At 37.0% G+C, this 24,287-nt stretch overlaps 1 protein-coding gene across 1 annotated transcript; it reads left to right on the top strand.

The window, feature by feature from the left end:
- Positions 1-932: 932 nt before the first annotated feature.
- On the top strand, positions 933-21,019 carry ATP6V1G3 (ATPase H+ transporting V1 subunit G3). The gene is made up of 3 exons (XM_072828501.1): positions 933-1,143; positions 14,099-14,199; positions 20,806-21,019. The coding sequence occupies exons 1-3, from the start codon at positions 1,062-1,064 to the stop codon at positions 20,977-20,979; spliced, it is 357 nt and encodes a 118-aa protein (XP_072684602.1). The 5' UTR covers positions 933-1,061; the 3' UTR covers positions 20,980-21,019.
- Positions 21,020-24,287: the final 3,268 nt, after the last annotated feature.

Here is a 24,287-nt window from a genome sequence, read left to right as displayed (position 1 = left end):
GATTATTTTACAGTTATCTTGAAATCCAGACACCTATAGAATTCAACCTGGTGTTTATAGCTAAGGCAATTAAAGTGTAGTGAATGGAAGCAATAATACAGTCCTAAATCCCAATTTGCAGACCATTTCAGGAAAAAAAGAAAAAAAAAAAAAACATCGATGATAAGTTAAAAGATTAACCTTTCATTGCACATAACAATTTTAGGTGCATATAAATGAGATTTTACGATTCTCGACTGTGATCAACATTCTCCTTTGTCCCAATCACTATTGGATTGAATCAAATCAAGCGAGATGGACTTCACTGTACTATCTTAGGACAACACCCAGTATAAGCAGTGAGTAATATAAAATGCATGCTTAGATTATTTTAATTTAACCTCAAAACCTACAGTTATCATTTCCCTTCATGTTGATTTTGTCACCGTACTAAGATCTCCCTGGAACTCCAGCATCCAGCGTTACTAAAAAAGCAAAACAATGCCCTGAAGAAATCTTTTCATTCCTATCACCTGAGGCCTACAGAAAGAAAAAAATAGATTCCTAGCCTACCTTCTGTGTACAAAGCCAGGAAATCTCCTTCCTAGCAAAAGGTTAATAAAATTTGCCCTCAGCAGATAAATGAATCTCTAGAAACAAATAAAGAAAAAACACTAAAATCAGAACTGTACGGACAAGGAACAGAGAAATGTCTTGCAGCTTGAAAGAAAAATTTGGTAAACAGGTCAATATTTGCTGGAAGAAGAAGGAACCTAATTTTCCAAAAGGTATCTTACTCATTTTTTATTTATCTCTCTTATTTCATAGCAAAGACTGAAATTGGCTGAAAGGACAAGTTCGTAGCTTCCTCATTTTGACTTAACTTGTTTTTCTGGATTCCGCCCTTGGGCTCTCCTTGGGGCCCAGCTCTCCAGCCCAGTCAGGCCATTTTGAAACAAACACCCATGTTTAGAACTCACCGTTGACACAACAACTGGAATTATGTGGTGATTTCTAAAAGGATAAATAGATCAACCACTTTCCAGATTTCACAGAAGCCACCTAACTCGAAGCAAGCTGCCATGACCAGCCAGTCCCAGGGGATCCACCAGCTTCTTCAGGCAGAAAAAAGGGCCAAGGACAAGCTAGAGGAAGCCAAGAAGAGTAAGTCTCCATGCTGTCTGACCCATGAGGGATTTGTCCCAAAAGGGATGAGGTGGGTGCTGTGAAATGAGCATGGACCTTCGAGGCAGGCCGACTCTGGTTCAAACCCTGGCATTTCCACACTCCCTCAGAAACTTTGGCAAGTTCATTGAAACTATGCAGTTGGGACTTCTGGCGGGGCTCGGTGGTTGAGCCTCTGCCTTCGGCTCAGGTCATGATCCCAGGGTCCTGGGATCGAGTTCCACATTGGGCTCCCCATGGGCAGCCTGCTTCTCCCTCTGCCTGTGTCTCTGACTCTCTCTATCTGTGTCTCTCATGAGTAAATAAATAAAATCTTTTAAAAAGAAAGAAAGAAGCTATGCAGTCATATGTCCCTACGGCCAGAGTAGGCACAAAATTCTCTAACTCAGAGCCTTTGGCGAGGTCATGAGCTAAATGAAATCATAATGGAGATTGAAGTTATAGGGAGATATGACCTTAAACCTTGTCTCTGCAACTTCCTTAATGTTGCCACGCCTCAGTTTCTCAATATTGTGAAATGGTTAAGAGATAGACATCTTTCAGACTGAATCTACTTACTAGTGAGAGAACTTGAGCAAGTTTCTTACCCTCTGTAAACTTTAGTTTCTGTTTCTGTAAAATTGTGATAATTAACAGTTATCGGGCTCATTCCCATCCCTCTCTTCATGGCTTTTAATATCCAATATTTTAATAATGTTTCCACGTTATTCTCATTTTCTAACTTTCTTTGTATTTACTCATGCATCTATATATTAGTACAGAATGTTCTCAATAAATGTCAACCCCTTTCCTACTCCCTTTGATATTCACCACAACCATATGAATGAGATGTTACTATTATTTCCATTTTATGTATGCAGAAACTGAAGTTCATTATTTGTCAAAGGTCATATTTAAAAATAGAAAACACCATGCAGGCACCACATTTAATGCTTATCTTATTTATTCCTCATACCAATTCTTTCTGCAGAGATGAAAAGTGTTGCTTAGATAAATTATGCAATTTGCCCAAGGTCACCCAGAGAGTAAGTGGTATAGACAAGATTTGGACAGAGTCTGACCCTCAAGCAGAGATCTTAACTGTACTGTAAAAAATTTACATAATTTTTGTTATGAATAAACTAACATGTTGTAGATCAACGACTCAAATTCAAGTTCCCTGGGACAAGACCTATGTTTTTTCCACTCTCTCATACCACATCATAACTTAATCTATAATAACTTGTGCCATTTATCTTCCTCCTAATTGTATGTTTTGCATCTGCAATTTATTTATTTATTTATTTTTATTTTATTTTTATAATAAATTTAGTTTTTATTGGTGTTCAATTTGCCAACATACAGAATAACACCCAGTGCTCAACCCGTCAAGTACTCCCCTCAGTGCCCGCCACCCAGTCACCCCCACCCCCCACCCTCCTCCCCTTCCACCACCCCTAGTTCGTTTCCCAGAGTTAGGAGTCTTTATGTTCTGTCTCCCTTTCTGATATTTCCTACCCATTTCTTCTCCCTTCCCTTCTTATTCCCTTTCACTATTATTTATATTCCCCAAATGAATGAGAACATATCTGCAATTTAATTCAAAGTTCAGCAAGATAGCGGCCATGTCTTAAAAACATTGTTTATGTGACTCTTTGGGTGCATATAGTGACAGGAATAGAGTAGGTGGGGACAAAAGCTTGTTCAAATGGATCGGATGAGGTGTGGGAACAGTACATCAGAATGCTCGGGAAGAAGCCAGGAGTGAGGCAGTGCTTAGTCCATGGGGGTTTTTTGACCAGGAGTAAAATCATTTTTCTTTCTTAAGTTGATTTCCCAAGTGGTCAGCAATGTAGGCACCAACAGCAAAAGGAAGACTCCATGTAGAAGGTGCTAGAAGAGAAAAAGGAAGGAGAAAAAAGTTAAGCCAAACTTTACCTACTTCTCCATTTCTTTTTCTATAACAAACCATGCAAATGACTGAAACGGTATGAATGCAGAGTAATTTTATAGAAAAGAAAGCAGTCCGGGACCTGCTGGTTGAAGTAGTGTAGAAAACTTCCTTATCTTTTATTCAAATTTCTTTTACCACATTTAAACCTTCCAGAACAGAAGAGCAACTTATTTGAAGGTGTTTTAATCATATTACCTTTGCTTCCTTGTTATGGAAGAAACACAATGACAATATCGGGCACATTGATCAATACTGTCCTATGATCCATGTGATGTTGACCAACTGTGGGTCTTTTCTCAAAGCCGTTAGAGAAAACAGGCTCTGTGGATCATGCAAGTTGTTTGGAGGAGAAGACCACTCAAAACCATCTAGACACAGATTTCATAGTAAAGAGAAAAGCCAAACTTGTTTTCCTTCTCACAAGCGAAAACACCATCCTTGGACAACCTCTCCTCAGAAGTCAGTATTGGAAAATTTGTATTGTCTTATTTTTATACAAAATGTTCATATTATTTGCCAATGACTTAAAGTCATTGTGGACATTTCCCCTGGTCTTCAGTCATAAATAGTCAAGCAAACATTCGATCAGCAAGCGTAAATACCTAGGCCTTAAAAACATTCCAGAAAATATTTTTCCAAACGTTATTCCCACAACCAATCTCTACTCTCAGTTTTACAGAGCACGTCAGTCCACCTTCTTGGCCTCCCGCAGCACGGGCTTTGAGGACAGTTTTCACCAGATAGAAGCTGTTTCCTTACATAACTATCAGCAGGTAGCAGTTTGGGGTTACAACTTCAACTATTGCACCAATCATATTTACTTCTTAAGCATTCTACAGCGAAACAAAATACTACCTTTGTGCCTGGTATTTTGTAACTTCTCACATTTCGCTAGCTTTGTCCTTTATTAATTTATTTAATTTAGTAAGTATTTACTGAGTGCCTGCTTTTTCCAAGCCACTTCGGTATAGACACCAATGAGTAGACCTAGACTCTTCCTTAAACAGTTCCAGCGTGAGAAATACATAAAGGAGCAGAAAGGGGAGAACAGAATCATGATGTGAGAGGTACATATAGCCATCATTTTTATAGACCCATATATTTCACCTTTTTTTTTCACAAGGTGATTCATTTGAAACTCTGACATACGAAGGCAGAATAATTTCAGATGAGAGCCAATAAATCACAGTACTGAACGCCATCGTGGGAAGTCTGTGTTCACTTTCTCTTTCTTAGATCCATTTACTTGAAAGCACATCAGAAATCTGCACATAAGAGTCCCTGCTAGAGAGGTCTCCTGAATATATATCTAAAAGAAAGGAAGAAAGAGGGAGACGAAGAGAAGGAATGACACGGGGTGGGGGGGAGGACAGCAATTCACATGGTAATCATTTTAGAAAAATGCAAGATTCATAAGGTGGCATATTTATATATTATGCTGCAAAAATATTAATATATTCCATTAAAGAAGACGGCCTCAGATCTCAGCCAGGTTGTTACATAATACAATATAGGGTATAAATGCTTTGCCTTAAGGGATACAGATAAGGTTTTATAGACCCGACGTATCAGGAATTCTCCTGAAGGCTGCTACGTCTGCAGAAATTAATCATACAAGTCTCTACCCTCACGACACTCAGTCACTCACCTGCTACGAGGGAACATTGTGGCCGGGGTGGGGCGTGGGGAGGTTGTGAACAGACTCAAAAAGTTGGGATGTGAGGCAACAGAGTAGCAGAGCATTGGCTTTTTCTTATATTTCTGTGTGTAAGTCAGTTATCTTCTCTGAGTTTCATACTCTCTTTTTTAAATAAAAATGTAAGATATATATGATATATATAAATATCAGATATATATATATGTGACCATGATGTTTTAAAGATCAAAAAACTATACCTAAGATAGAATGCAATCAAAATAATAATAAATATTATTATTTAAAAATTTTATTTATACATGAGAGACACAGAGAGAGAGAGAGACAGAGAGAGAGAGAGGCAGAGACACAGGCAGAGGGAGAAGCAGGCTCCCTGCAGAGAGCCGGATGCGGGACTTGATCCCAGGACCTGGGATCACACCTTGAGCTGAAGGCAGACACTCAACTGCTGAGCCACCCAGACGTCCCAAAATAATTATTTTTATTTTTAACTCCTTAATATGTATACTTCTATATTACTATAAGCAATACAAATAAAGGAATGGAATAAAAGAACAAGACAAACAAGTTTCATTTCTTTTTACAACAGACTCGAGTTCTGGGTCAGCTTTTCCTGTAAGGAGGAAGACGTGGGCTTCTTCTAGTAGACACCTAGAAAAGCTGGGATGTCTGCCTCTGTTCACGGATTACAGATTAAATTATGATTATTAATTAAGGCAAAAATGTTTTATGGGCAAAATAGCCTTGCTCTTTGGTTAGATTTAGGTGGAATCACAGTAGCTTGACCCTATTTTAAATTATTTTAGTTGAAGTTAACACTTTTTGCCTTAAAAATTGTTCATTATTCAAAACATAAAAGTGAGTGTGTTGGTCCAAGACAAGTCACATTTTTACAGCAAAACATCAGACCTGCCCTGGAGCTCCAGGTGTGGGGAACTAAACAACTCCCATCCAAATTAGAATAGAAATTCAAGATTCCATCATCAAGAGGAGGAACGGAGACTTGTGTTTCTCTCAAATATATGGTATTTTTACTTGTAGTCATGACCTTTTACGAGATCAGTATTTATTCCACTTAACCCGTTGCAAACTTGGAACACTCAACAGTTCTTTCGAATCAGGGCTCAAATGCGCCTGACTCCACAACACATAAAGAACCCCTTTTCTCCAGTTATTTGCAAAGGTGAACCATAGCCTTTCCCATAAACAGATGCTCCAACTGTCTCCTTTGGCAGCTGCCGAAAATAGTGTTTGTGTTTAACTCAAAATTACAACTTGCATTACAGGATATAGATCAAATGATGGAGTAAACAGTGTAAACATTCAAATCCGAAAATGAGAAAAACTGAACAAGCTGGGATATTTAAATTTTTCTAAAAACAACAATCTTCATAAAAGTGAAGAACACACCCAGAATTTCCTGCTGAGCTAGAAAATGGTCAGTGCTATCTTCCTGGAGCTGCTACGCGTGGTCGCGAATCCAGCTTTTGCCTCCTACTTGGTGGGTGAATTGGCCAGATTACCTTCCAACCTCACTGTGACTCAGTTTCCTCAGCCTCAAAATGGAGATAATAGTATCTACCCGAAGGAGTTGTCATGACTCCTTGAGTTAATACCTCTAAAGGACTTAAAACGCCACTTGGCACATAGCAGGTGCTCGATACATGTGAGCTATGAATACTCTTCCATTACTTACTAAAAAGAATTCTGTTGAAAAGTACAGCAAAATAAGAGTCCTACTGATCTCTTAAGCACAGCCTTCTAGGAGGACCTCATTGAATTATACACAAATGCAAAATAAACGCTTAAGACGCTATTTTGACTACTTCAATAATAGGTCAGCTAATACAGTGGGGCAGATTCGTTTGTGTGGGTCTATAAGATGCCAGCCACCAATATTTTTTAAATCAGCGAGTTGCCTATTTGTTTCCGAATATGCAGATATTCCAAATTGCTTAAACAAGCACCTTGATTTGATTTAATAAATTATCCTCTATGCAAGGGAATGCTTTGGTTCATGAAGACATGACTTTTAATAAACTAATAAAATAAAAGTTGCCATATTAGAATTTCATGGCCCTGTCTTGTGTGTTTTGTAGGCTTGTAAATTTTTTCTCTTTCTTTGCAGTCCGCAGACTAATGGGGTATTTGTAAGTATACTGGACTTTCAATTCTTCAAGTGGGTCGTATTAAAATAATAGCCACAGAACATTTTCATCTCATAATAGCATTTGATTATATCCAATCCAGGACCTACACAAAACTACCTATGTTTTTTTTGAATAAGGAAAATACAAATACAAAGAATAGCACGGGAAACACCTAGAGAGCAAAGATAGGAAACGAGAGATTAGGGTCAGCAGAGAAGCTCTGTAACAATCACCAAAAGAGAGGTCGCTTTTCTGGTGACATTACTTTTTCCAAGGTTTGTAGTGGGTGAGCAAAACAGTCAATCATTGAACCACATTGGTTTTATCATAGTATTAATAGTTCCCCAAAGCCAAGAAAAGCTATTGTTACTCTTCTGCGTGGTGTAACAGAACAAAAATGAGGGTTAGTCCCAAATAGAAATCTCCAGACACTCCCACAAAGTCTTGTCTTTGTTTTCAAAACCAAATCAAGGTCTCCTCTGTCCTGGCTATGCCTATTTTTGTCAGGTGGCTCCTGCACTTGGGTCCCCACTCTGCCTCGCACCCTCGGGTATCTGGCTTTGCTTCCAGTGCTCAGGTGACACTGTTGTCAGCCTCAGTCAGCCTCCGTATTGGGTTCAGAAGGCTTCTGTAACAATTATCACAGATACAACAATTATCACAGATTTTAAGATGGCTTAAAATAATGGAAGGGTATTATCTCACAGTTGTGGAGGCCCGAAGTCCCAACCAAGGGGCCGACAGGATTGGTCCCTGGCTGGAGGCACTCAGGGGGAACCTGTCTCATGCCCCTTTCCTGGCTTCCCATGATGGCTAGCAAGCCTTGGCATTCCTTGGTTTGCAGCTGCATCATTGGAATCTTTGTCTCTGTCACTACAGACCTTCTTCCTTACGTGTCTTCTCCATGCCTCTATGTCCAAATCTCCCTCTTGATAAGGACACGAGGCAGCAGATGTAGGCCCCACCTTAATTCAGGGTGACCTCCTCTTAACTGGATTACTCCTCCAAACACCTGATTTCCAAGTAAGGTCACATTCACAGGGACCAGGGGTCAAGACTTAAACAGATCCTTTTGAAGGAGGCAGTTCGACTCACAACATTTTCTACTTGTCAGATCCACGTCACAGTCTTGAAGCTTTACCTTCTCTGTCCCCCTGTATAAGTGAAAACTTCTCACTGAAGTTGCCTGTACTCCCTGTGTTTATGTTTTTTTTTATTCCATTTTTCATTGAATTTCTTTTATTTGAGTGTCATTACCACCCAATGTTACATTAGTTTCAGGTGAGAATATAGTGATTCAACTTCTCTATACGTTATGCTGTGCTCACACGTAGAGCTACCGTCTGTCCCCGCACAGTGCTATCACGTATTATTGACTAGATTCTTTACACTGTGCCTTTTATTCTTGGGATATATTCAGTCTGTAACTGGGAACCTGTATGTCTCCTTCCCCTTCACCCATTTTGCCCATCCACCTACCCCACCCACCTCTCTGGCCACCATCATTTTGTTCCTTGTAGGTCTATCTGCTTTTTGTTAATTTATTCATTTATGTGTGTTTTTTTTTAGATTCCATATCTGAGTGAAATCATATGGTTTTTGTCTTTCTCTGTTCGACTGATTTCACTTAGCGTAATACCCTCTTTAATCAGACTTTTGCCCCTATGACTCCACCAAAGCTGCCTTTGCCGAGACCACAAACATTGCTAGTGCTTTTATTAATTGAATATCTCAGTCACAACTGGACCCCTCTTTTATCTTTGAAACTCTTCCTTCATTTGACTTTGGGACACCACTCTCATGGTCGGCTTCCTGTCATCTTTCCAATCTCTACAGTTGAGATCCCAACTCGGACCTGTTTTCTTCTATATCTGGAGATATCTGTGATCACATCTCATCCCACAGCTCAAAACACCAGCTGCATGAATGATGATTCCTAAACGTGCTATTTCCAGCCCTCATTGCTTCCTTAGTCTCCAGATTCGTGTAAACATCAGCCCCCTCACTGTTGCCACAAGAAGTTCAATAGGCATCTCAGTTAAACTGCATTCTTGACTCTACTCCCAAAATAAGATGTTGGAGTCACCATTTTCTCTGCCTCTCATGTTTATGCATTGATTCTGCCTTCGAAATATATACAAGTTCTCACAAATTCCTCTGCTATTTACTATTTCCAGCAATCATTAACATTTATCTGAACTATTGCAATGGATTTTTTTTTAATTTTTATTTATTTATGATAGTCACACAGGGAGAGAGAGAGGCAGAGACATAGGCAGAGGGAGAAGCAGGCTCCATGCACCGGGAGCCTGACGTGGGATTCGATCCTGGGTCTCCAGGATCGTGCCCTGGGCCAAAGGCAGGCGCCAAACCGCTGCGCCACCCAGGGATCCCTGCAATGGATTTCTAACTGGTGTTCCCTCTCTTTCTCCTTTGCCCTTAACAATCTATTCTCACCATGCCAGTCAAAGAAATCCTTTTCAATCACATAAAGTATCATGCCACAGCTTTGCTAAGACCCTTTCATGAATTTAGCATTTCAAGGAACAAAAGCTTTATCGTGCCCCATGAGCTCTGTTGACCTTGTCCCACTGCTACCCCTCTGATATCATCTCCTAACATTCAATCATCTTGTTCGCTTTGTTCCAGCCACTATAGAGTGTTTCCTGTTTCTTGAGCGTGTCAAAGGTTTTTGCATCTGCTGTTGGCCCTGATTGGAATGTTCCTCCCCTTTAGATACTCGCATGGTTAATTGTCTTATTCCTTCAGGTCTCTGCTCATATATCACTTCATCCAAAAGACATGACTTACCTAGATTAGCACCCACAGTCTATCTCTCCTTCTTTCTTCTTCATAGTACTTGTTATCTATATCATATCATCTACTACTTGTTTCTTATCTCCCTTTAATATGTTCAGAATACAAGCTCCATGAGAAAAGAAAGTTTGCCTGTTTATGGTTTTCACTGATGTATTTATAGATCTAGAAACAGTGTGTGGCACATAGAGGATATTCATAATATTGGTTGTTTAAACGTCTCTTTTTTCCATTCTCTGTAGCATTTGACACTGTTGGCCACATCCTTCTTGAAAACTCTTTTGGTTTCCCCTACTTCTCTGACCACTAACTCTCAGGCTCTTCCTGAGGGTCCTCCTCGACATTCTCATCTCTCGAATGTTGGCATCTCCCCAGATTGAGACCCTAGCTCTTTTTTCCTCTTCCTTCAGTACACTCTCTTTTGGTTTCAGTACAAATCCCACTGATATGACGAGCACATTCACAAACCCAGAGGACTGACATGCAGATCTCTGTCTTGATTTCAGAACTTGCTTCCGAATCCAAACTTGTCTGTCCAGATGCTCTCAATACCTCTATTTAGACGTCCTCAGGGAAGCCTAAAAAGGCTTTTCTAGTGACAGTCTGAGCTCCGTTCCTCCAACTCACGGTGTATTCATTGTCTTTGTCCCTAACAAAGGTCCCTGGAAACTGGGCTTATTTTCCTAATAATGATTAAAAATAATCAAATAGATGTTCCTTGTCAAGCGTTTTATTTACATTTTTTTTCCTAATACGTGTAATGCTTCATTACAACAGATTATTAAATCTGTTTTATAAATGAGAAAACTCAGGCTCAGAGTTATAAGACTTCTAATGTCTCACTGTAGTTGTGCCTCGTGTATAATTTTGATTCTCTTTTAAAATGAGAGATGAAACTCATCTTTCTTGTCACAAAAAGATTCCAGAACCAGTTGAACAATTCAGTCAACAGAAAAGGGTTCTCTGTGTCTCAAGGGCTCATTTGTATTTGGGACATTCAATTCACTTGGCCTCTCCTAACCAAAAAGCCAAGAAGAGTCCATACTTGTGCATCAACACCTTCTTCCTATTTTCACAGAAAGTTTGGTTTTAACCTGAAATTTTTTCATCCTTTTTCCACAAATCACCTGGAAATCAAACATCTTTCCTTCTCTCTCCTTCCCACAAAGTTTCCTGTAAAATATCTCAATAAGGGTATGCTGAGCATTAGAAATATTTGTATGACAAGATAATGTGTAAAAATGAATGGTGTTATTAAGGTGCAGGTGTTTGCAAAGAGTGTCCAAAATTGTCTTAGAAAGGGTCTCCCTTCCTTGCTTTAATCTCCAAAGTGGACTATTTGTCCTCATTGCTGTCCTGCCTAAAAAGTCCATTCATCTCTATCCTTCCTTCCTTCTTGAGAAGTCTTCCCTGACCTCCCTTGACAGCCTCCTCTGAGCCTCACTCTACATATCTGGTTCCAGTTTATATTTTTGATTTACCATAAAAACATAAGCCATAACATGACTATTGAGATGAACGGCAAGCACAGGTTGTCTAGAATTTAAGTAATGCAAATTTCCATAAATTTGTGATTTTTAACTGCCATGGAAAAAGTAGAACCAAAATATGTGTTCCATTGTTTTCATACTTGATTAAATGTATTCTTCACAATTTTATGTATTTTATATTTTCCTTTTGGAAAGCCAGAGTATCGTGTACACATTTCCAAATTACACTGTATTTATGCCAACTGGAGGAAAGGACCATATCATATGCATTTCTCTATCCTCTGTTGGTAGCCCCATGCTGAATACAGTAGATGTTCAATAAACATTGAATGAATGATGGATGGACAAATCAAAACTGTCCTTTCCTGCACTGCTCTGGAGCACCTGCTTTAGTAGTATTTAAAATCACGATGCATAAGATAACCGCATTTTCTAAACCAAACATTAGAACATTTGGTCTGATAAACATCTAGGACCTTGTAGGAACTTTGGGACCAAATATTTGATTGTCATATTTAATATCTGGACTGTTCCATATGGTCCCCCCATGTTTGATACAGAAAGTATTGAGAAATAAGAATATAAGCCTAAATGCTTTTTGGGTCACAGCAGCCATATTTTTAATGCTCTTTTAATTTTAAAAGAGGAAAGAGGTATAATATTAAAATTTAGAAATCTTCATACAGAGACAGAGAAGCAAGCTAGAGGTTAATATGAGCCGATTTGATGCATGCATTTTGCTTCACCTCCAGTGAAACAGCAGGCTTTAGGCTCCCGTTTCTTCCACTGGATTAAATCAGGTGTAGCATATGCAGGCTCTCACACAGTGGCAGCTGCTGAGTCTGTCCAGAAAATGGCTGTGCCAGCAGCGATTTCCCTGTGGCTCTCCTATTTAATTGAATGAGAACCAGCAGGTGACTGGTGCCATGACGGGGGAATCACAGACATACTCTGAGCCTGTCACTGTGGGATGGAGCAGATATACAGCCTTTTGAGTGGAGCATGGATTCTGCTCAGGGATGGGGCACACAGAGGTTTTCCTGTTATTATTGTTATTATTTTTAACGTAGTAGAGTTGTGATTTTGAAACCATTATTTTTACATATTATGTAATTAACATGGAGAGTTGTTAAACTAAACTAATTTATAAAGTGATTATGTATCTTACAACCCATTATTACTAGGAAAATGTCAATACATCTTAAGTATATTTTTGTCCGAATGTTAATGACAAGCAGTGGTAAGAGAGAGAGCTGGGGATCAAGGAATAGTTTCCCCTCCTATCATATGATGTATTTGTGTGAATAGAATGTGTTTGGTTGACACAAAATAGTTAGAAATATAGAGCATGAAGGAATCTGTATATATAAAATGCTAATGAGCATTAATTAAGTAGGAAAAAAGTAAGCATTGCTGTTAATGTTCCATTAAGCCTCAAGCACCACAAGAGCACTAATTTTCAGCAGATCTTGGATTTTACGGGGAGTAAATACAAAGCTAAATATCTGTTCTGAATGAGATTTACTCGGTTCTGTTCAAGGACAATAGGTATTAAAAAAGACACATCCCAATTTATAACTCAGTGAATCTATCTTTACTAGATGATAGATGATAGATAATAGATAGATGATAGATAGATAGATAGATAGATAGATAGATAGATAGATAGATGATAGATAGATGATAGATACAGCGACTAGCAAAGCAACTCATGCCTAGCAGGAAAAGAAATTTAGGAACCATTTACATTCAAATACTACAAAGATCTATAAAAATAAAGGCATATTAAAACATGTATGTGGAAAACAGAAGTTTATGTTAAGGTTTCCTTTTATGCTACTCAATGAGAACACATTTATTTAGTTCAAAGTCTACACAACATAACAGTTGACCAAAGTTATAAACAAAAGCTTGAGACATTATCAGAGAATGTTAAACAAGCAAAAGAATAAAGGCATTTAACTGAAACTGAAGGACAATAGATTCAGATAAAATTTTTTTTAATACAGTTTAGAGTTTCTTTAAAGTTTTAATGATCACAAAGCATTAGTACCTAACCCCCTGAATGTGGTGGGTGGTGGGGGCATAGCAGCAATTAATATCAGTCTATAAGCCCCCAAATTTATTCTGGTTGTCAGGAAAAAAAAAACGTCATGTGCTTAGTTAATGATCCCCGCAGCATTGTATTTGTCTGAAACTTTCATCTGCATTGCTGTCTGCTGGCTTAAGGCTTACACCTTTGCTATTAATAAAAGAAAAGAGAGCTATTTAACTAAATCTCCCAACCATTAAAAACAATTGGTTTTACAGCCACTTTCAAGTCCCCCTCAGAGAAAGCTACTACAAAAAAATGCCTACTTTGATGTGCTGTGGGGCTTAATCAGACATTCTAGAGTCAACAAAATGCTAAGAAAAAAAATCCCAATAAAACGCTTTAAAAAATTGTAAGTCAGTTTGATAGAGTCTGAGTTGCATGTTTGCAGTGCTTTTGGAGATCTGCCAGTGTTAAATAGGATCCAGTTGGTGTGGACTGAAGGATTCCTGGCAGCAAATCAGGACAGAAAATCTGACCAAATAATGTCTTTTCGAATAAGTGACAGCTAAAATCTGTTATCTGGCTGTGACTGCTGTGAGTAAACGCGCAGATATTTTACTTAAACATGCAAGCGCGAAAGAAAGTTGTCAGTTCCACGTTCTAGAAAACCCAATTGACAAACTAAGCTATTTTTCAATATTGTTTTTTAATGAAGTTGGCCATTTTAGAAAAATTTATCAATAATGTACCTCACCTTTTTTTTTTTTTTTTTTTTTTTTTACAAATCAAGTTTGAAATTCGATGTCTATTTTTTAAAAAATACATTCCTTCTATGCCACTGTTAATGTTCAGGAAAAGAGAAGCGACTGAAGCAAGCTAAAGAAGAAGCCATGGCAGAAATCGACCAGTACAGAATGCAGAGAGATAAGGAGTTTAGACTGAAACAATCCAAGGTAAGTAAGAAAGTAAGCACAGCTTTTTTTATGCGGCATAGATTATAATATCAAGGGGGGGGGGAATATACTGGATTGAGCAGGTGCAATTCAATGAAGCCTCAACATCAAACTAAATCTAACACATTACAGAATTACTGATTTTACATTTCCATTTTCAAGGCCTTGGGATTTGCATAGAAAGTGTCCATCAACAGTTAATATCTAATATACAACACACATTAAAAATCATATTTTCAAATATCCAAATGGAAGGGCCTACTTAAAGTATTATTCCCGCCACAGATGATTGGCTAACACATTTTATTAAGGAAAACACTTCAGAAAACATATTTTTTGTTGTTGTTTATTAGTGTTTATACTACAATCAATAAAAAGTACTGCTCACCGTTCTAGAATGAGTTCTTCAGGACAGATCTTCGCTGGTGAATCCAAGATTTACACATGACCGAAGTAGTACTGTTGCATGGTGCTGAAAAGTCTTCTGTTATTTTTATTTTATTTTATTTTCAATTGTCTGACTTCTTTCAACAAATCATTCATGAAAATATTTTTAGGGACACCTAAATGGCTCAGTGGCTGAGTGTCTGCCTTCAGCTCAGGGCATGACCCCGGGGTCCTGGGATGGAGTCCCACATCGGGCTTCCTGCATGGAGCCTGCTTCTCCCTCTGCCTGTGTCTCTGCCTCTCTCTCTCTGTGTCTCTCATGAATAAATACATAAAAATCTTTTTTTATTAAAAAAAGAACATATTTTAAAAGGATTTTCCCCCAGTAGCATTTTAAAAATATCTACAGTTTACAGTTAAAAATAATAATAAATGTATGAAATTTTCAGAACCAACATCCTTCTGTGTTGCAACATGCAATGGACTAAAAAAAATTATTAAATTCCATGTGTTACAAACTAAAGGTCATTTGATATGGTTTTTTTTTTTCCCCTCAGTAGAAACATAAATAAAGCCTGACACTGTAAGGTGAACCACGAGCACTTTGGAAATCCCCTTATTTACAACTTTTATTTCAGTGGGAGTGGATCCAGGGCTGGTGGAGGTAAATTGAACCCCACGGCAGGAAAAACTTTTCCTGTGGGCTCTTTCTTAACATAAAAAGTCCTTCCTAGAACAAAGTGGACCACTCAGCTAAAATAAATTCTTCTTATCAGTGTTTTTACAAAGGAATCATAAACTCCTAAGTCTATACATGTGCATTCAGCCCTCCATGATCGGCCCTTGTCACTTCTGGAAATGTCATGCACTTACTTTTTACTATGAACCACAGATATTTTTTAAATGCTAATGTAGGGAAAAGGCATTTCTTTATATTCATATGAAAGATTTATTGAAAGAAGTCAGCCAATTGAAAAGGAAATCATAAGGAAATACAAGAACACTTTTCAGCAATGTGCAACAAGATCTACTTTGGTCATTTGTAACATTTTCTATTACTTTTGTCTCTACCTGCTCTATTCCAGCCATCTCTATCTTCCTTCTTCCTCAAACAGACTGAGCACACCACTGCCAACTGCACCTTTGCACATGTGATATTTGCTCCCTGGAATCATCTTCTTTTAGACATAGTCATCTTTTCATCTCTGTTCCTTTGTTAACTCTCCTTTCTGAACACCTTACTTAAAGCTGTGTCTTTCATTAAGAAAGGAATTCCTCATTATAATCCTATCATGTATCACTACTAGATATATTATATATTTACATTTTTTACTTATTGCCTATCTTTCCTTCTGAACTATAAGCACCAAAATGGCAGGTTCTACGTTTTGTTCTGTTACTTTCCCCAGCTGTGTCTGCTCCATAGTAAATACACAATAAATATTCATTAAGAGTATAGGGTAACTAACATTTCTTCTGTGCCTTTATCTTTCGTATTGAGTCCTGTCATGACCCATGACATATTGGGACCTGAGGAAACAGTCATCCTTAATACCAACCAGCATTTATTTTTCTATGCCAAATATTTCTGATGTACCCATTTCTATTTTTAAGTAATAACAAAACCGATCGTAATTTTAGAAAGTAGCTGGGTCAAATCTCTTGAAATATCATTTCTCCAGAAGGATCTCATAAGATGTAAATCTGGTTCAGGATATTTGTTCTCTGCTTTGGAAAATAATTAAAACTCTTCATTGCTCCCATAATTGGAGCTCTAAGCCAATTTTCCAGCTAGTTGATCAAAAGCTCACATAGAAAGGTCAACATGTTTAGGCCTCTGCTACTTCAAGCATATTGTAAAACCATTAGTACAAGATACTCTTTCCTTGGCATGACCTCCATATGTCAGACATATTGCTGTTCCTGTTAAATCCCATCATCATTAACCCAGGGCAAGGAGGAGGTCTGGGAGGAGACCCAAGAAGCCAGTTTTCTGCCTGCTGTGGGTGAGACACCTCGATGTTACTTTTTTAAGTTGTGTCTTAGCACTTGTTAATGTATGTGTTCTTTCAATTCCCCTGACATATCAACAGAAGCAGGTATCCCAAAGTGGGTTGTATAACAACAAATATTGTTTTAAGGATTTACTTATCACTTGCTTATCATTGCTACCACATATAATTTCTTCTACTAAAGAAGATATTACACTGCTACAAGGAAATCTGGACAACAGTGGAAACACAAAATCTATTGTTAATGTAAGTAGAAGTTAGATGAACCATGAGTCTAAACAGAAGACATGAAAACGGTTGCCTGGGGCATACTGAAGATTTTTGTATCTTTAGTCTTTCTTCCTGAATTCATATCATGAAAACATTTTGTTTCCTCAAAGCAACCATAGACTGAGAATGCAAAACTGTGTTCTGCTTATGATAATTGGACCTGAACCTGAATCTCTGTTTTCTCTTTCTTTAAAAAAAAGGGGGGGTATTTATTTTATTTTAGAGAGAGAAAGAGAATGTATGAGAGAGAGACAGAGAGTGGGGAGAGGGGCAGAGGGAGAGAATCTCTAACCAAACTCCCCACTGAGTGGGAAGCCCAATGTAGGACCCATGAGATCATGACCTGAGCCAAACCAAGGGTCAGAAAGCTTAACCGATTGAGCCACCCAAGTGCCTCTCTCTGTTTTCTCTTGAACAGGAACATTTGAACAATTTGTAAAGTAACATATTGAATGTTGAAAGATTTTGCCAATTCCATAAGTCATTTAGCTTTAAATCTATATGCATCAATCTCAACATTGCAGTTTTGACAATTAACAGGGAGAAGTCCTTAAAGGGTACCCTTTGACAAAATGTACCACCCCGTGTCACACAATTCTCAATTGCTAATTTATTTCATGTCCCAAACATTCAGATAGCAGGCTTCTGCCAACAAGAGCAACAGAACATAGGTAATAAGTTCTCTATGATGCCTAGAGTTTTGATCAGTCTATTCAGTTCTACAAACAAGCATTGAGCATCTATGATGCTTCAGGCAGCATTTGCAACACTTACAACAGTGGACAAGGCGATTGACCCTTTATGCAGGTTATGTTCATTCCTTTACTTTCCTGTATGGCTTAAATCAACGCTATCTACATATATCAAGGTATGGAATTCTTCCTGAGGAACGCCATTTAAAATAGTATATGAAAAAAAATAAATAAAATAAAATAGTATATGGAAAAAAATAAAATAATAAAATAAAATAGTATACAGTACCAGAGGACGGGTGGGTGGATGGATGAGTGAAGTAGTGAAGGGTGTTAAGAGTACAATTATCTTAATGAGCACTGAGTAATATACAGAATTGGAGAATCACTGTAGAGTACACCTGAAATTAATGTTAATTAATATAACACTGTATGTGAACTATACTGGAGCTAAAATTTAAAATTAAAGTAAAAAAATAAAATAAAACTGTATATGGTTGGTCCCTGGTATTGTAATGTCTAGGAAACACTGTAGAAAATCAAATTACTGCGCATCAAATGAACTCAAAAATAATATTATATTTAATTAATCAGGATGAGACATGAACTTTGGGCTACTTTTTCCAGTATTTCTGAAAGTGTAAAATGGATTAAAAATTAAAAAGCAGAAGCAACACAAGCAGTGAAAACTCAAAACAATAATCACTGACATTTACTGATTAGTTGTTCAGTGCCAAGTTCCTCGAAATGTACCATCTTGACTACAATCCTTTCAGAAAATCATCATGTTGTCTTAGAAAAGTAAATGAAGAATACCACTAATAGAAGTAGCTACCATCTTTGCATTAGAGCTATACTGTCAAAAAAGGTGGCCATTTCACATATTGCTGAAGAACTTTCAAAGTGTAGCTAGTCCATGGGGGTGGGATGACTGGGTGATGGGCATCAAGGAGGGCACATGATGTGATGAGAACTGGGTGTCATATATAACTGCTGAATCACTGACCTCTACCCTCTGAAACTAATAATATATGTGAGTTAATTGAATTTAAATTAAATTAAATTTAAAAAAAAGAAATGTAGCTACTCCCCATGAAGATGTTCTGTAAGTGTAAAATCATAACAGATTACAAAAATTTGGAATGAAAAACAATAATGCAATAATTTTATGTTTATTGTACATCAAAATAATAATAGTAAGAATATATCAGGTTAAATAAAATATATTATTAAAATTAATTTACCAACTTCCTTTTACCTTTCTAACGTGGCTGTGTAAAAATTTAAAATTAGTTATATGACCTGTTGGGGCACCTGGGTGACTCAGGAGACTGAGTCTTTGATTTCGACTCAGGTCATGTTCTCAGGATCATGAGGCAGGCTCCTCTATCAGCAGCGCATGCTCTCTTTCTCTCTTTCTCTCTCTCTCTCTCTCTCTCTTTCTCTCAAATAAATAAAATATTTTTTAAAATTACTTCTAGGGCTTGCTTTGTAGGTCATATCACATTTCTAGTGGACAATGCTGAGATAAAGAACCTAAGGCTGAAATGAACTTTTCCAAGGTCCTACAGGATAGTTGCAACAATCTAGCCTAATAATGGCTATTTTTAACACTGCTATAATAACTTCATAATAGCTTGTCTTCTAAATTTTTCAACACTAAAGACATTGGGTTTAAGACTTCTTTTTTTTTTTTTGAGTTTGGTAGAATCTCATTTAAGATAGTGAATTCAGAAGAAAAAAAATAGATTTTGGTAAGATTATTTTGGTAAGTAGTTCTCTTCCATTTTTAAACTTCTTCCTAACGAGGGAAATTCAGTCCATATGTCTCTGCTCCTTGTATTCTCACTTATCAAAATGTTATTTTATAAAAGTTATTTGATGTCTTAGAAGCTCTATTTCCTTAAGTGATTTTCTTTGAACTGGGAAGCCCTTATTGCATGGAGCATAAACAGAAGAGAACTTGAACCTGATGGCCTCAATTGCATTTGATTTCAAGTTTAGGACCCAGAAAGATAATGTGAATTCTAGAATTTAGAATAGTCTAATGACCCTGAAATAGAAGTCAATGTTAGTGGAGTCTCAGGGATTGAACTAAATGCATACCTTCCTTGTGTGTAAACACTCACAGAAGAGAAAAACAAAAACCAGCTGTATCGCCTTAACAATACCATGTTTAAGAAAGGCTGAGTTTACAGAGGAGATAAATTAGGAGCTGATTATTTGCTTTAGCAAAGGATAGCTTTACAAAAGGCTTCACTGCAGAGTCCCTTTAAATTGGTAATCCCCTTTTGAAATTGTATTTTGGGCGAATCTCTTGGAGATAATGGGAAATACTGGGAATCCCTGCTGATGAAAGAGCAACCAGAAAGATATATTAAACTGCACCTAAAAATATAATGTCACCAAATGGACAAGTATATCCTAAGTTGAAAGAAAATCAATTTATATTAAAAATTTCTAAATTATACCTATTGCCCCAAAAGAGATACCTATGCACGTCGAAGTGTCTTCCTGGACATGCTATGACCTTATTTTCCTGAAAGACAATACTCAGTTTAGATGATATATTTTGAAAATTGGCAAACCAGTTATTTGCTCTTTAAAAACCAGCAAAATGGGTTTAATGGTGTCTTTCAACTTTATTTTCCAGACTTTCAATTCAGAAAAATAAGCAATGGGGAACATACAGGAACCAAATTGCAACTATTTCAAATAATGAAAAATGTAATACATGAAAACACTTCCAAGTAGGGTATAATGAATGTGAATGTGCCTTCCATTTGTGCTGTGTGGAGACCAGCCTCAAAGCACAAGGAACTGGGATCCCTGGGTGGCACAGCGGTTTGGTGCCTGCCTTTGGCCCGGGGCGCGATCCTGGAGACCCGGGATCGAATCCCATGTCGGGCTCCCTGCATGGAGCCTGCTTCTCCCTCTGCCTGTGTCTCTGCCTCTCTGTCTCTCTCTGTGTGGCTATCATGAATAAATAAGTAAAATCTTTAAAAAAAAAAAAAAAAAAGCACAAGGAACTGACCATGGTTATCTTTCATTTTTGGGAACGTTTATCCATCCCACTTAGGATATTTGTGACTATATCCATTCTCTAAGAAAGTTCTGGAAAAATAATACACAATGTGTACCCCAAAGAAAAAGCATTAATAAATAAGCCAAAACAAGTTTAGTAAAGCAATTATACTTCAGTACAATGTGTAGTGTGGTGAATTCTGTGTGTTTTATTTTGTTAGATAATGGGCTCTCAAAGTAATGTCTCAGAAGAAATAGAAGAGCAAACACTAGGGAAGATAAAAGAACTGAATGGAAGCTACAACAAATACATGGAAAGTGTGTTGAAACACCTTTTGAACAGTGTTTGTGATGTGAACCCGGAGATCCATGTAAACTACAGAGCCACCAACTAAACATGTGCCCTACTCTTCAATAAAGGGTATATGCATGCCACCTGGTTACTTGTGGTTCCATGTTTATATTAAGAAATTTGAAATGTAAATCTTAAATTTCCATTTACATCTACAGATTTCAGTGTGACATAATTCACACATGAGCACTGAATTTAAAAGCAAACAAACAAAAAGTTGTTATATCTTTCTTGGTAACAGGCATGACTTGTCATTTAACTTGGAGTAAATCAAGCATGCAGAGTAACATATTTTTCTGACACTTGGCAGAAAAACATGAACCTAGCCACTTTTTAGTGAGTATGAGGTTTAAAAAATGCTTCTTTTTAGCAATTTACAGAATGTTTTCTTTGTTGTAGTTGTTAAAAGATCATTTTTAAAAGAAGATTTATATCTCATACAGGTATAAGATGAACAGAGGTCAAAGATTTTATTTAAGTCACTAATCAATAGGAAACCAGCAAGATGCTACCACCAGTTCAAAGAAGAATAGCAAAAATGTCACAGATAAATGATAGATATTAGATAGATGATAGATGATAGATAGATAGATAGATAGATAGATAGATAGATATAGATGATAGAGAAAGATTAATAGGTTGGTTATATAACCATCCTTTCTGCCTACCTTCAATTAATCATATATTCTTCTCTTTCAACTACTATTTTTTAAAAGAAAAAAGTAAATGATAATTAAATGAGCTGCTGGCATAAATGTTTAGGTTTGAAAACAAACAAACAGAAAAAAATTTAAAAACTCCCAGATGGTATGTGTTATGAATAGAACATTTGTGTCTCCCCAAAATTTATATGTTGAAACATAATCCCCAGGGTCACGGTATTTGGAAGTGGGCATTTTGGTAGGTGGTTAAGTCATGAGAGCAGAGCCCTCATGTTTGAAATTAGTGCCTCTATAAGAAGAGGACAGAGAGCTAGTTCACTCACTCTCTATCATGTGAGGATAGGAGAAGCTGGCAGTCTGCAACCTGGAAGAGGGTTCTCACAAGAACCTGACCATTCTCACACCCTGATCTCAGACTTCCAGGCTCTAGAACAAAGAAAAATAATTTTTTTTCTGTTATTTATAAGCTATCCAGTCTGTGTGGTACTTGATTATATCAGCTCCCCAAACTGATGCAGCTGTTTAGATTAGCCTAGCCATCTAAACAGTAATAGCTAAATTCTCATTAAATACCAGGCATTTTAGGTACGATGTCTAATTATCTCGATCCCATTGTGGTGGGTAGTGTTAGCACCCCAGTTTTACAAAATGGGAAATAGAAATTAAGGAACTTGCTTGGATTGCTTGAGTAACAGTGACAGGGGACTTCCTATCAGTCCAATGACTCCAATGTCCCCACCCTTCATTACTTACCATGTTACCTCCCCGAAAAGTTTTACAATATTTACATATTTACATCATTAAGAATCCTGAATACTCTGATCTTCCAATAACATATGCAGATACATTTTATCTCCAGTCTAAATAAAACTTAACTGGCAAATTTTAATTGTTACTAAACTATTCATATATTCAATTCCAAATATAAACTGAAATTATTCTAACTGATCATTGTTTTAGATTTCTCTAAATTGGAGTTAGGTTTCCCTCTCTAGACAAAATTAAAACTTTACTATATAGTTTTGAATCTGAGAAATATTCAATTCCATATTGACATTAGATAAATAGAAGAAAAATTTTATTTCATTGGTTTTTCCCAGCCTTTTGAGCAAGGAAAACCGAACAGGTTAGGTTTTTATTAATTATTATTATTATTATTATTATTATTATTATTATTTCATGTGATGGATTTCCCTATTTGCCAGAAAGAGAACTGATTCCCCAATAAATGACTAAAAGGTATCAACCTTTCTTAAGAACAATGTCCTTTATTTTGGGGGGGAAAATGGAGGTAAGGCATCAAGTAAAGTTTCCTCCTTAAAATGAGGATAAAAACACTGATTTGAAGAGGTATATGCACCCTGATGTTTATAGCAGCATTATCAACAATAGCCAAATTATGGAACAAACCCAAATGTTTACCAACTGATGAATGGATAAGAAGAGGTGGTGTGTGTGTGTATAAATATATACATATATATACATATAGAGAGAGAGAATATTACTCAGCCATCAAAAGGAATGAAATCTTGCCATTTGCAATGACATGGATGGAGCTAGAGTGTATTATACTAAGTGAAATAAGTCAGAGTTAGACAATGGTTTCACTTACATGTGGAATTTAAGAAACAAAACAGATGAACATTGGGTAAGGGAATAAAAAGAGACAGGGATGCAAACCTTAAGAGACTCTTTACTATAGAGAACAAAGTGAGGGTTGAAGAAGGGAGGCAGGTGGGGCATTGCTAAGTGGGTGATGGGTATTAAGGAGAGCACTTGTGCTGAACACTGGGTATTATATGGAAATGATGAATCACTAAAAGCTACTCTTAAAACCAGTATCACACTATATGTTAACTAAATAGAATTTAAATAAAAAATTGAAAAAGAAGACTAAGGAGGAAATCAAGAGAGCCTCAGATAAAGGAAAACTAGAAGAATTTGCTGCCAATCGATCTACACTAAAAGTCATTTGGTCATTTGGATTTAACTAAGAAATAACTCATTAAACTAAGTTTGTGACAATATCAGGGGAAAATAAATGTTTTCTGGTACACAGGGTGAAAAAAATAAATAATGAAATAAATAAAATAATAAAATAAAATATAAAATAAAAAATAAAGGGCAACCATGAAGGATATCCATTTCAACACAGATTTGGAGAATTTGACTACCCCTACAGAGGTAAGATACATAAAACAATGAGCAAAACTGCACATTTTAGAAATTATCACATGAAAAGATAATTCTAAAACACACAGCCTTGTGATTTGCCTTAAATATCTCATGAAAAATGTCTTAAATATTTTGTCTCATGAAAATAGTCAAGATGTCAATTTTCTGGATAGGAAAAGCTTGAATATACATTTGGAACACATAAGTTAATAATACATTCCTGAGCCTACACAGGAGACAGGATGATAGTTTAGGTATAAATGCAATATAAAAACACTAAAATAGTATAGGATTTCTCTCACCAGTAAAGAGGCTATCACAGCCAGAAGACAGCGATGAAGACTGGGGGGGTCACTATCCTGTATGTCTGGTCCCGGCTGTGTCCCATACTCTCTATTTCCCATTGGCAACTTGCTTCAATCTCTCTTGAGTCTCAGGTTCTTTTTTAATGTTTTAATACACAAAATGGCATTCAACTAAATGATCTGTATTGGGCCTTCAATATTCAATTTTA

This window comes from Canis lupus, chromosome 6 (genome assembly GCF_048164855.1).
Source record: "Canis lupus baileyi chromosome 6, mCanLup2.hap1, whole genome shotgun sequence".
Taxonomy (NCBI): domain Eukaryota; kingdom Metazoa; phylum Chordata; class Mammalia; order Carnivora; family Canidae; genus Canis; species Canis lupus.
Note: the sequence above shows the minus strand (reverse complement) of the source record. Positions and strands in the feature narration are given on the sequence as shown.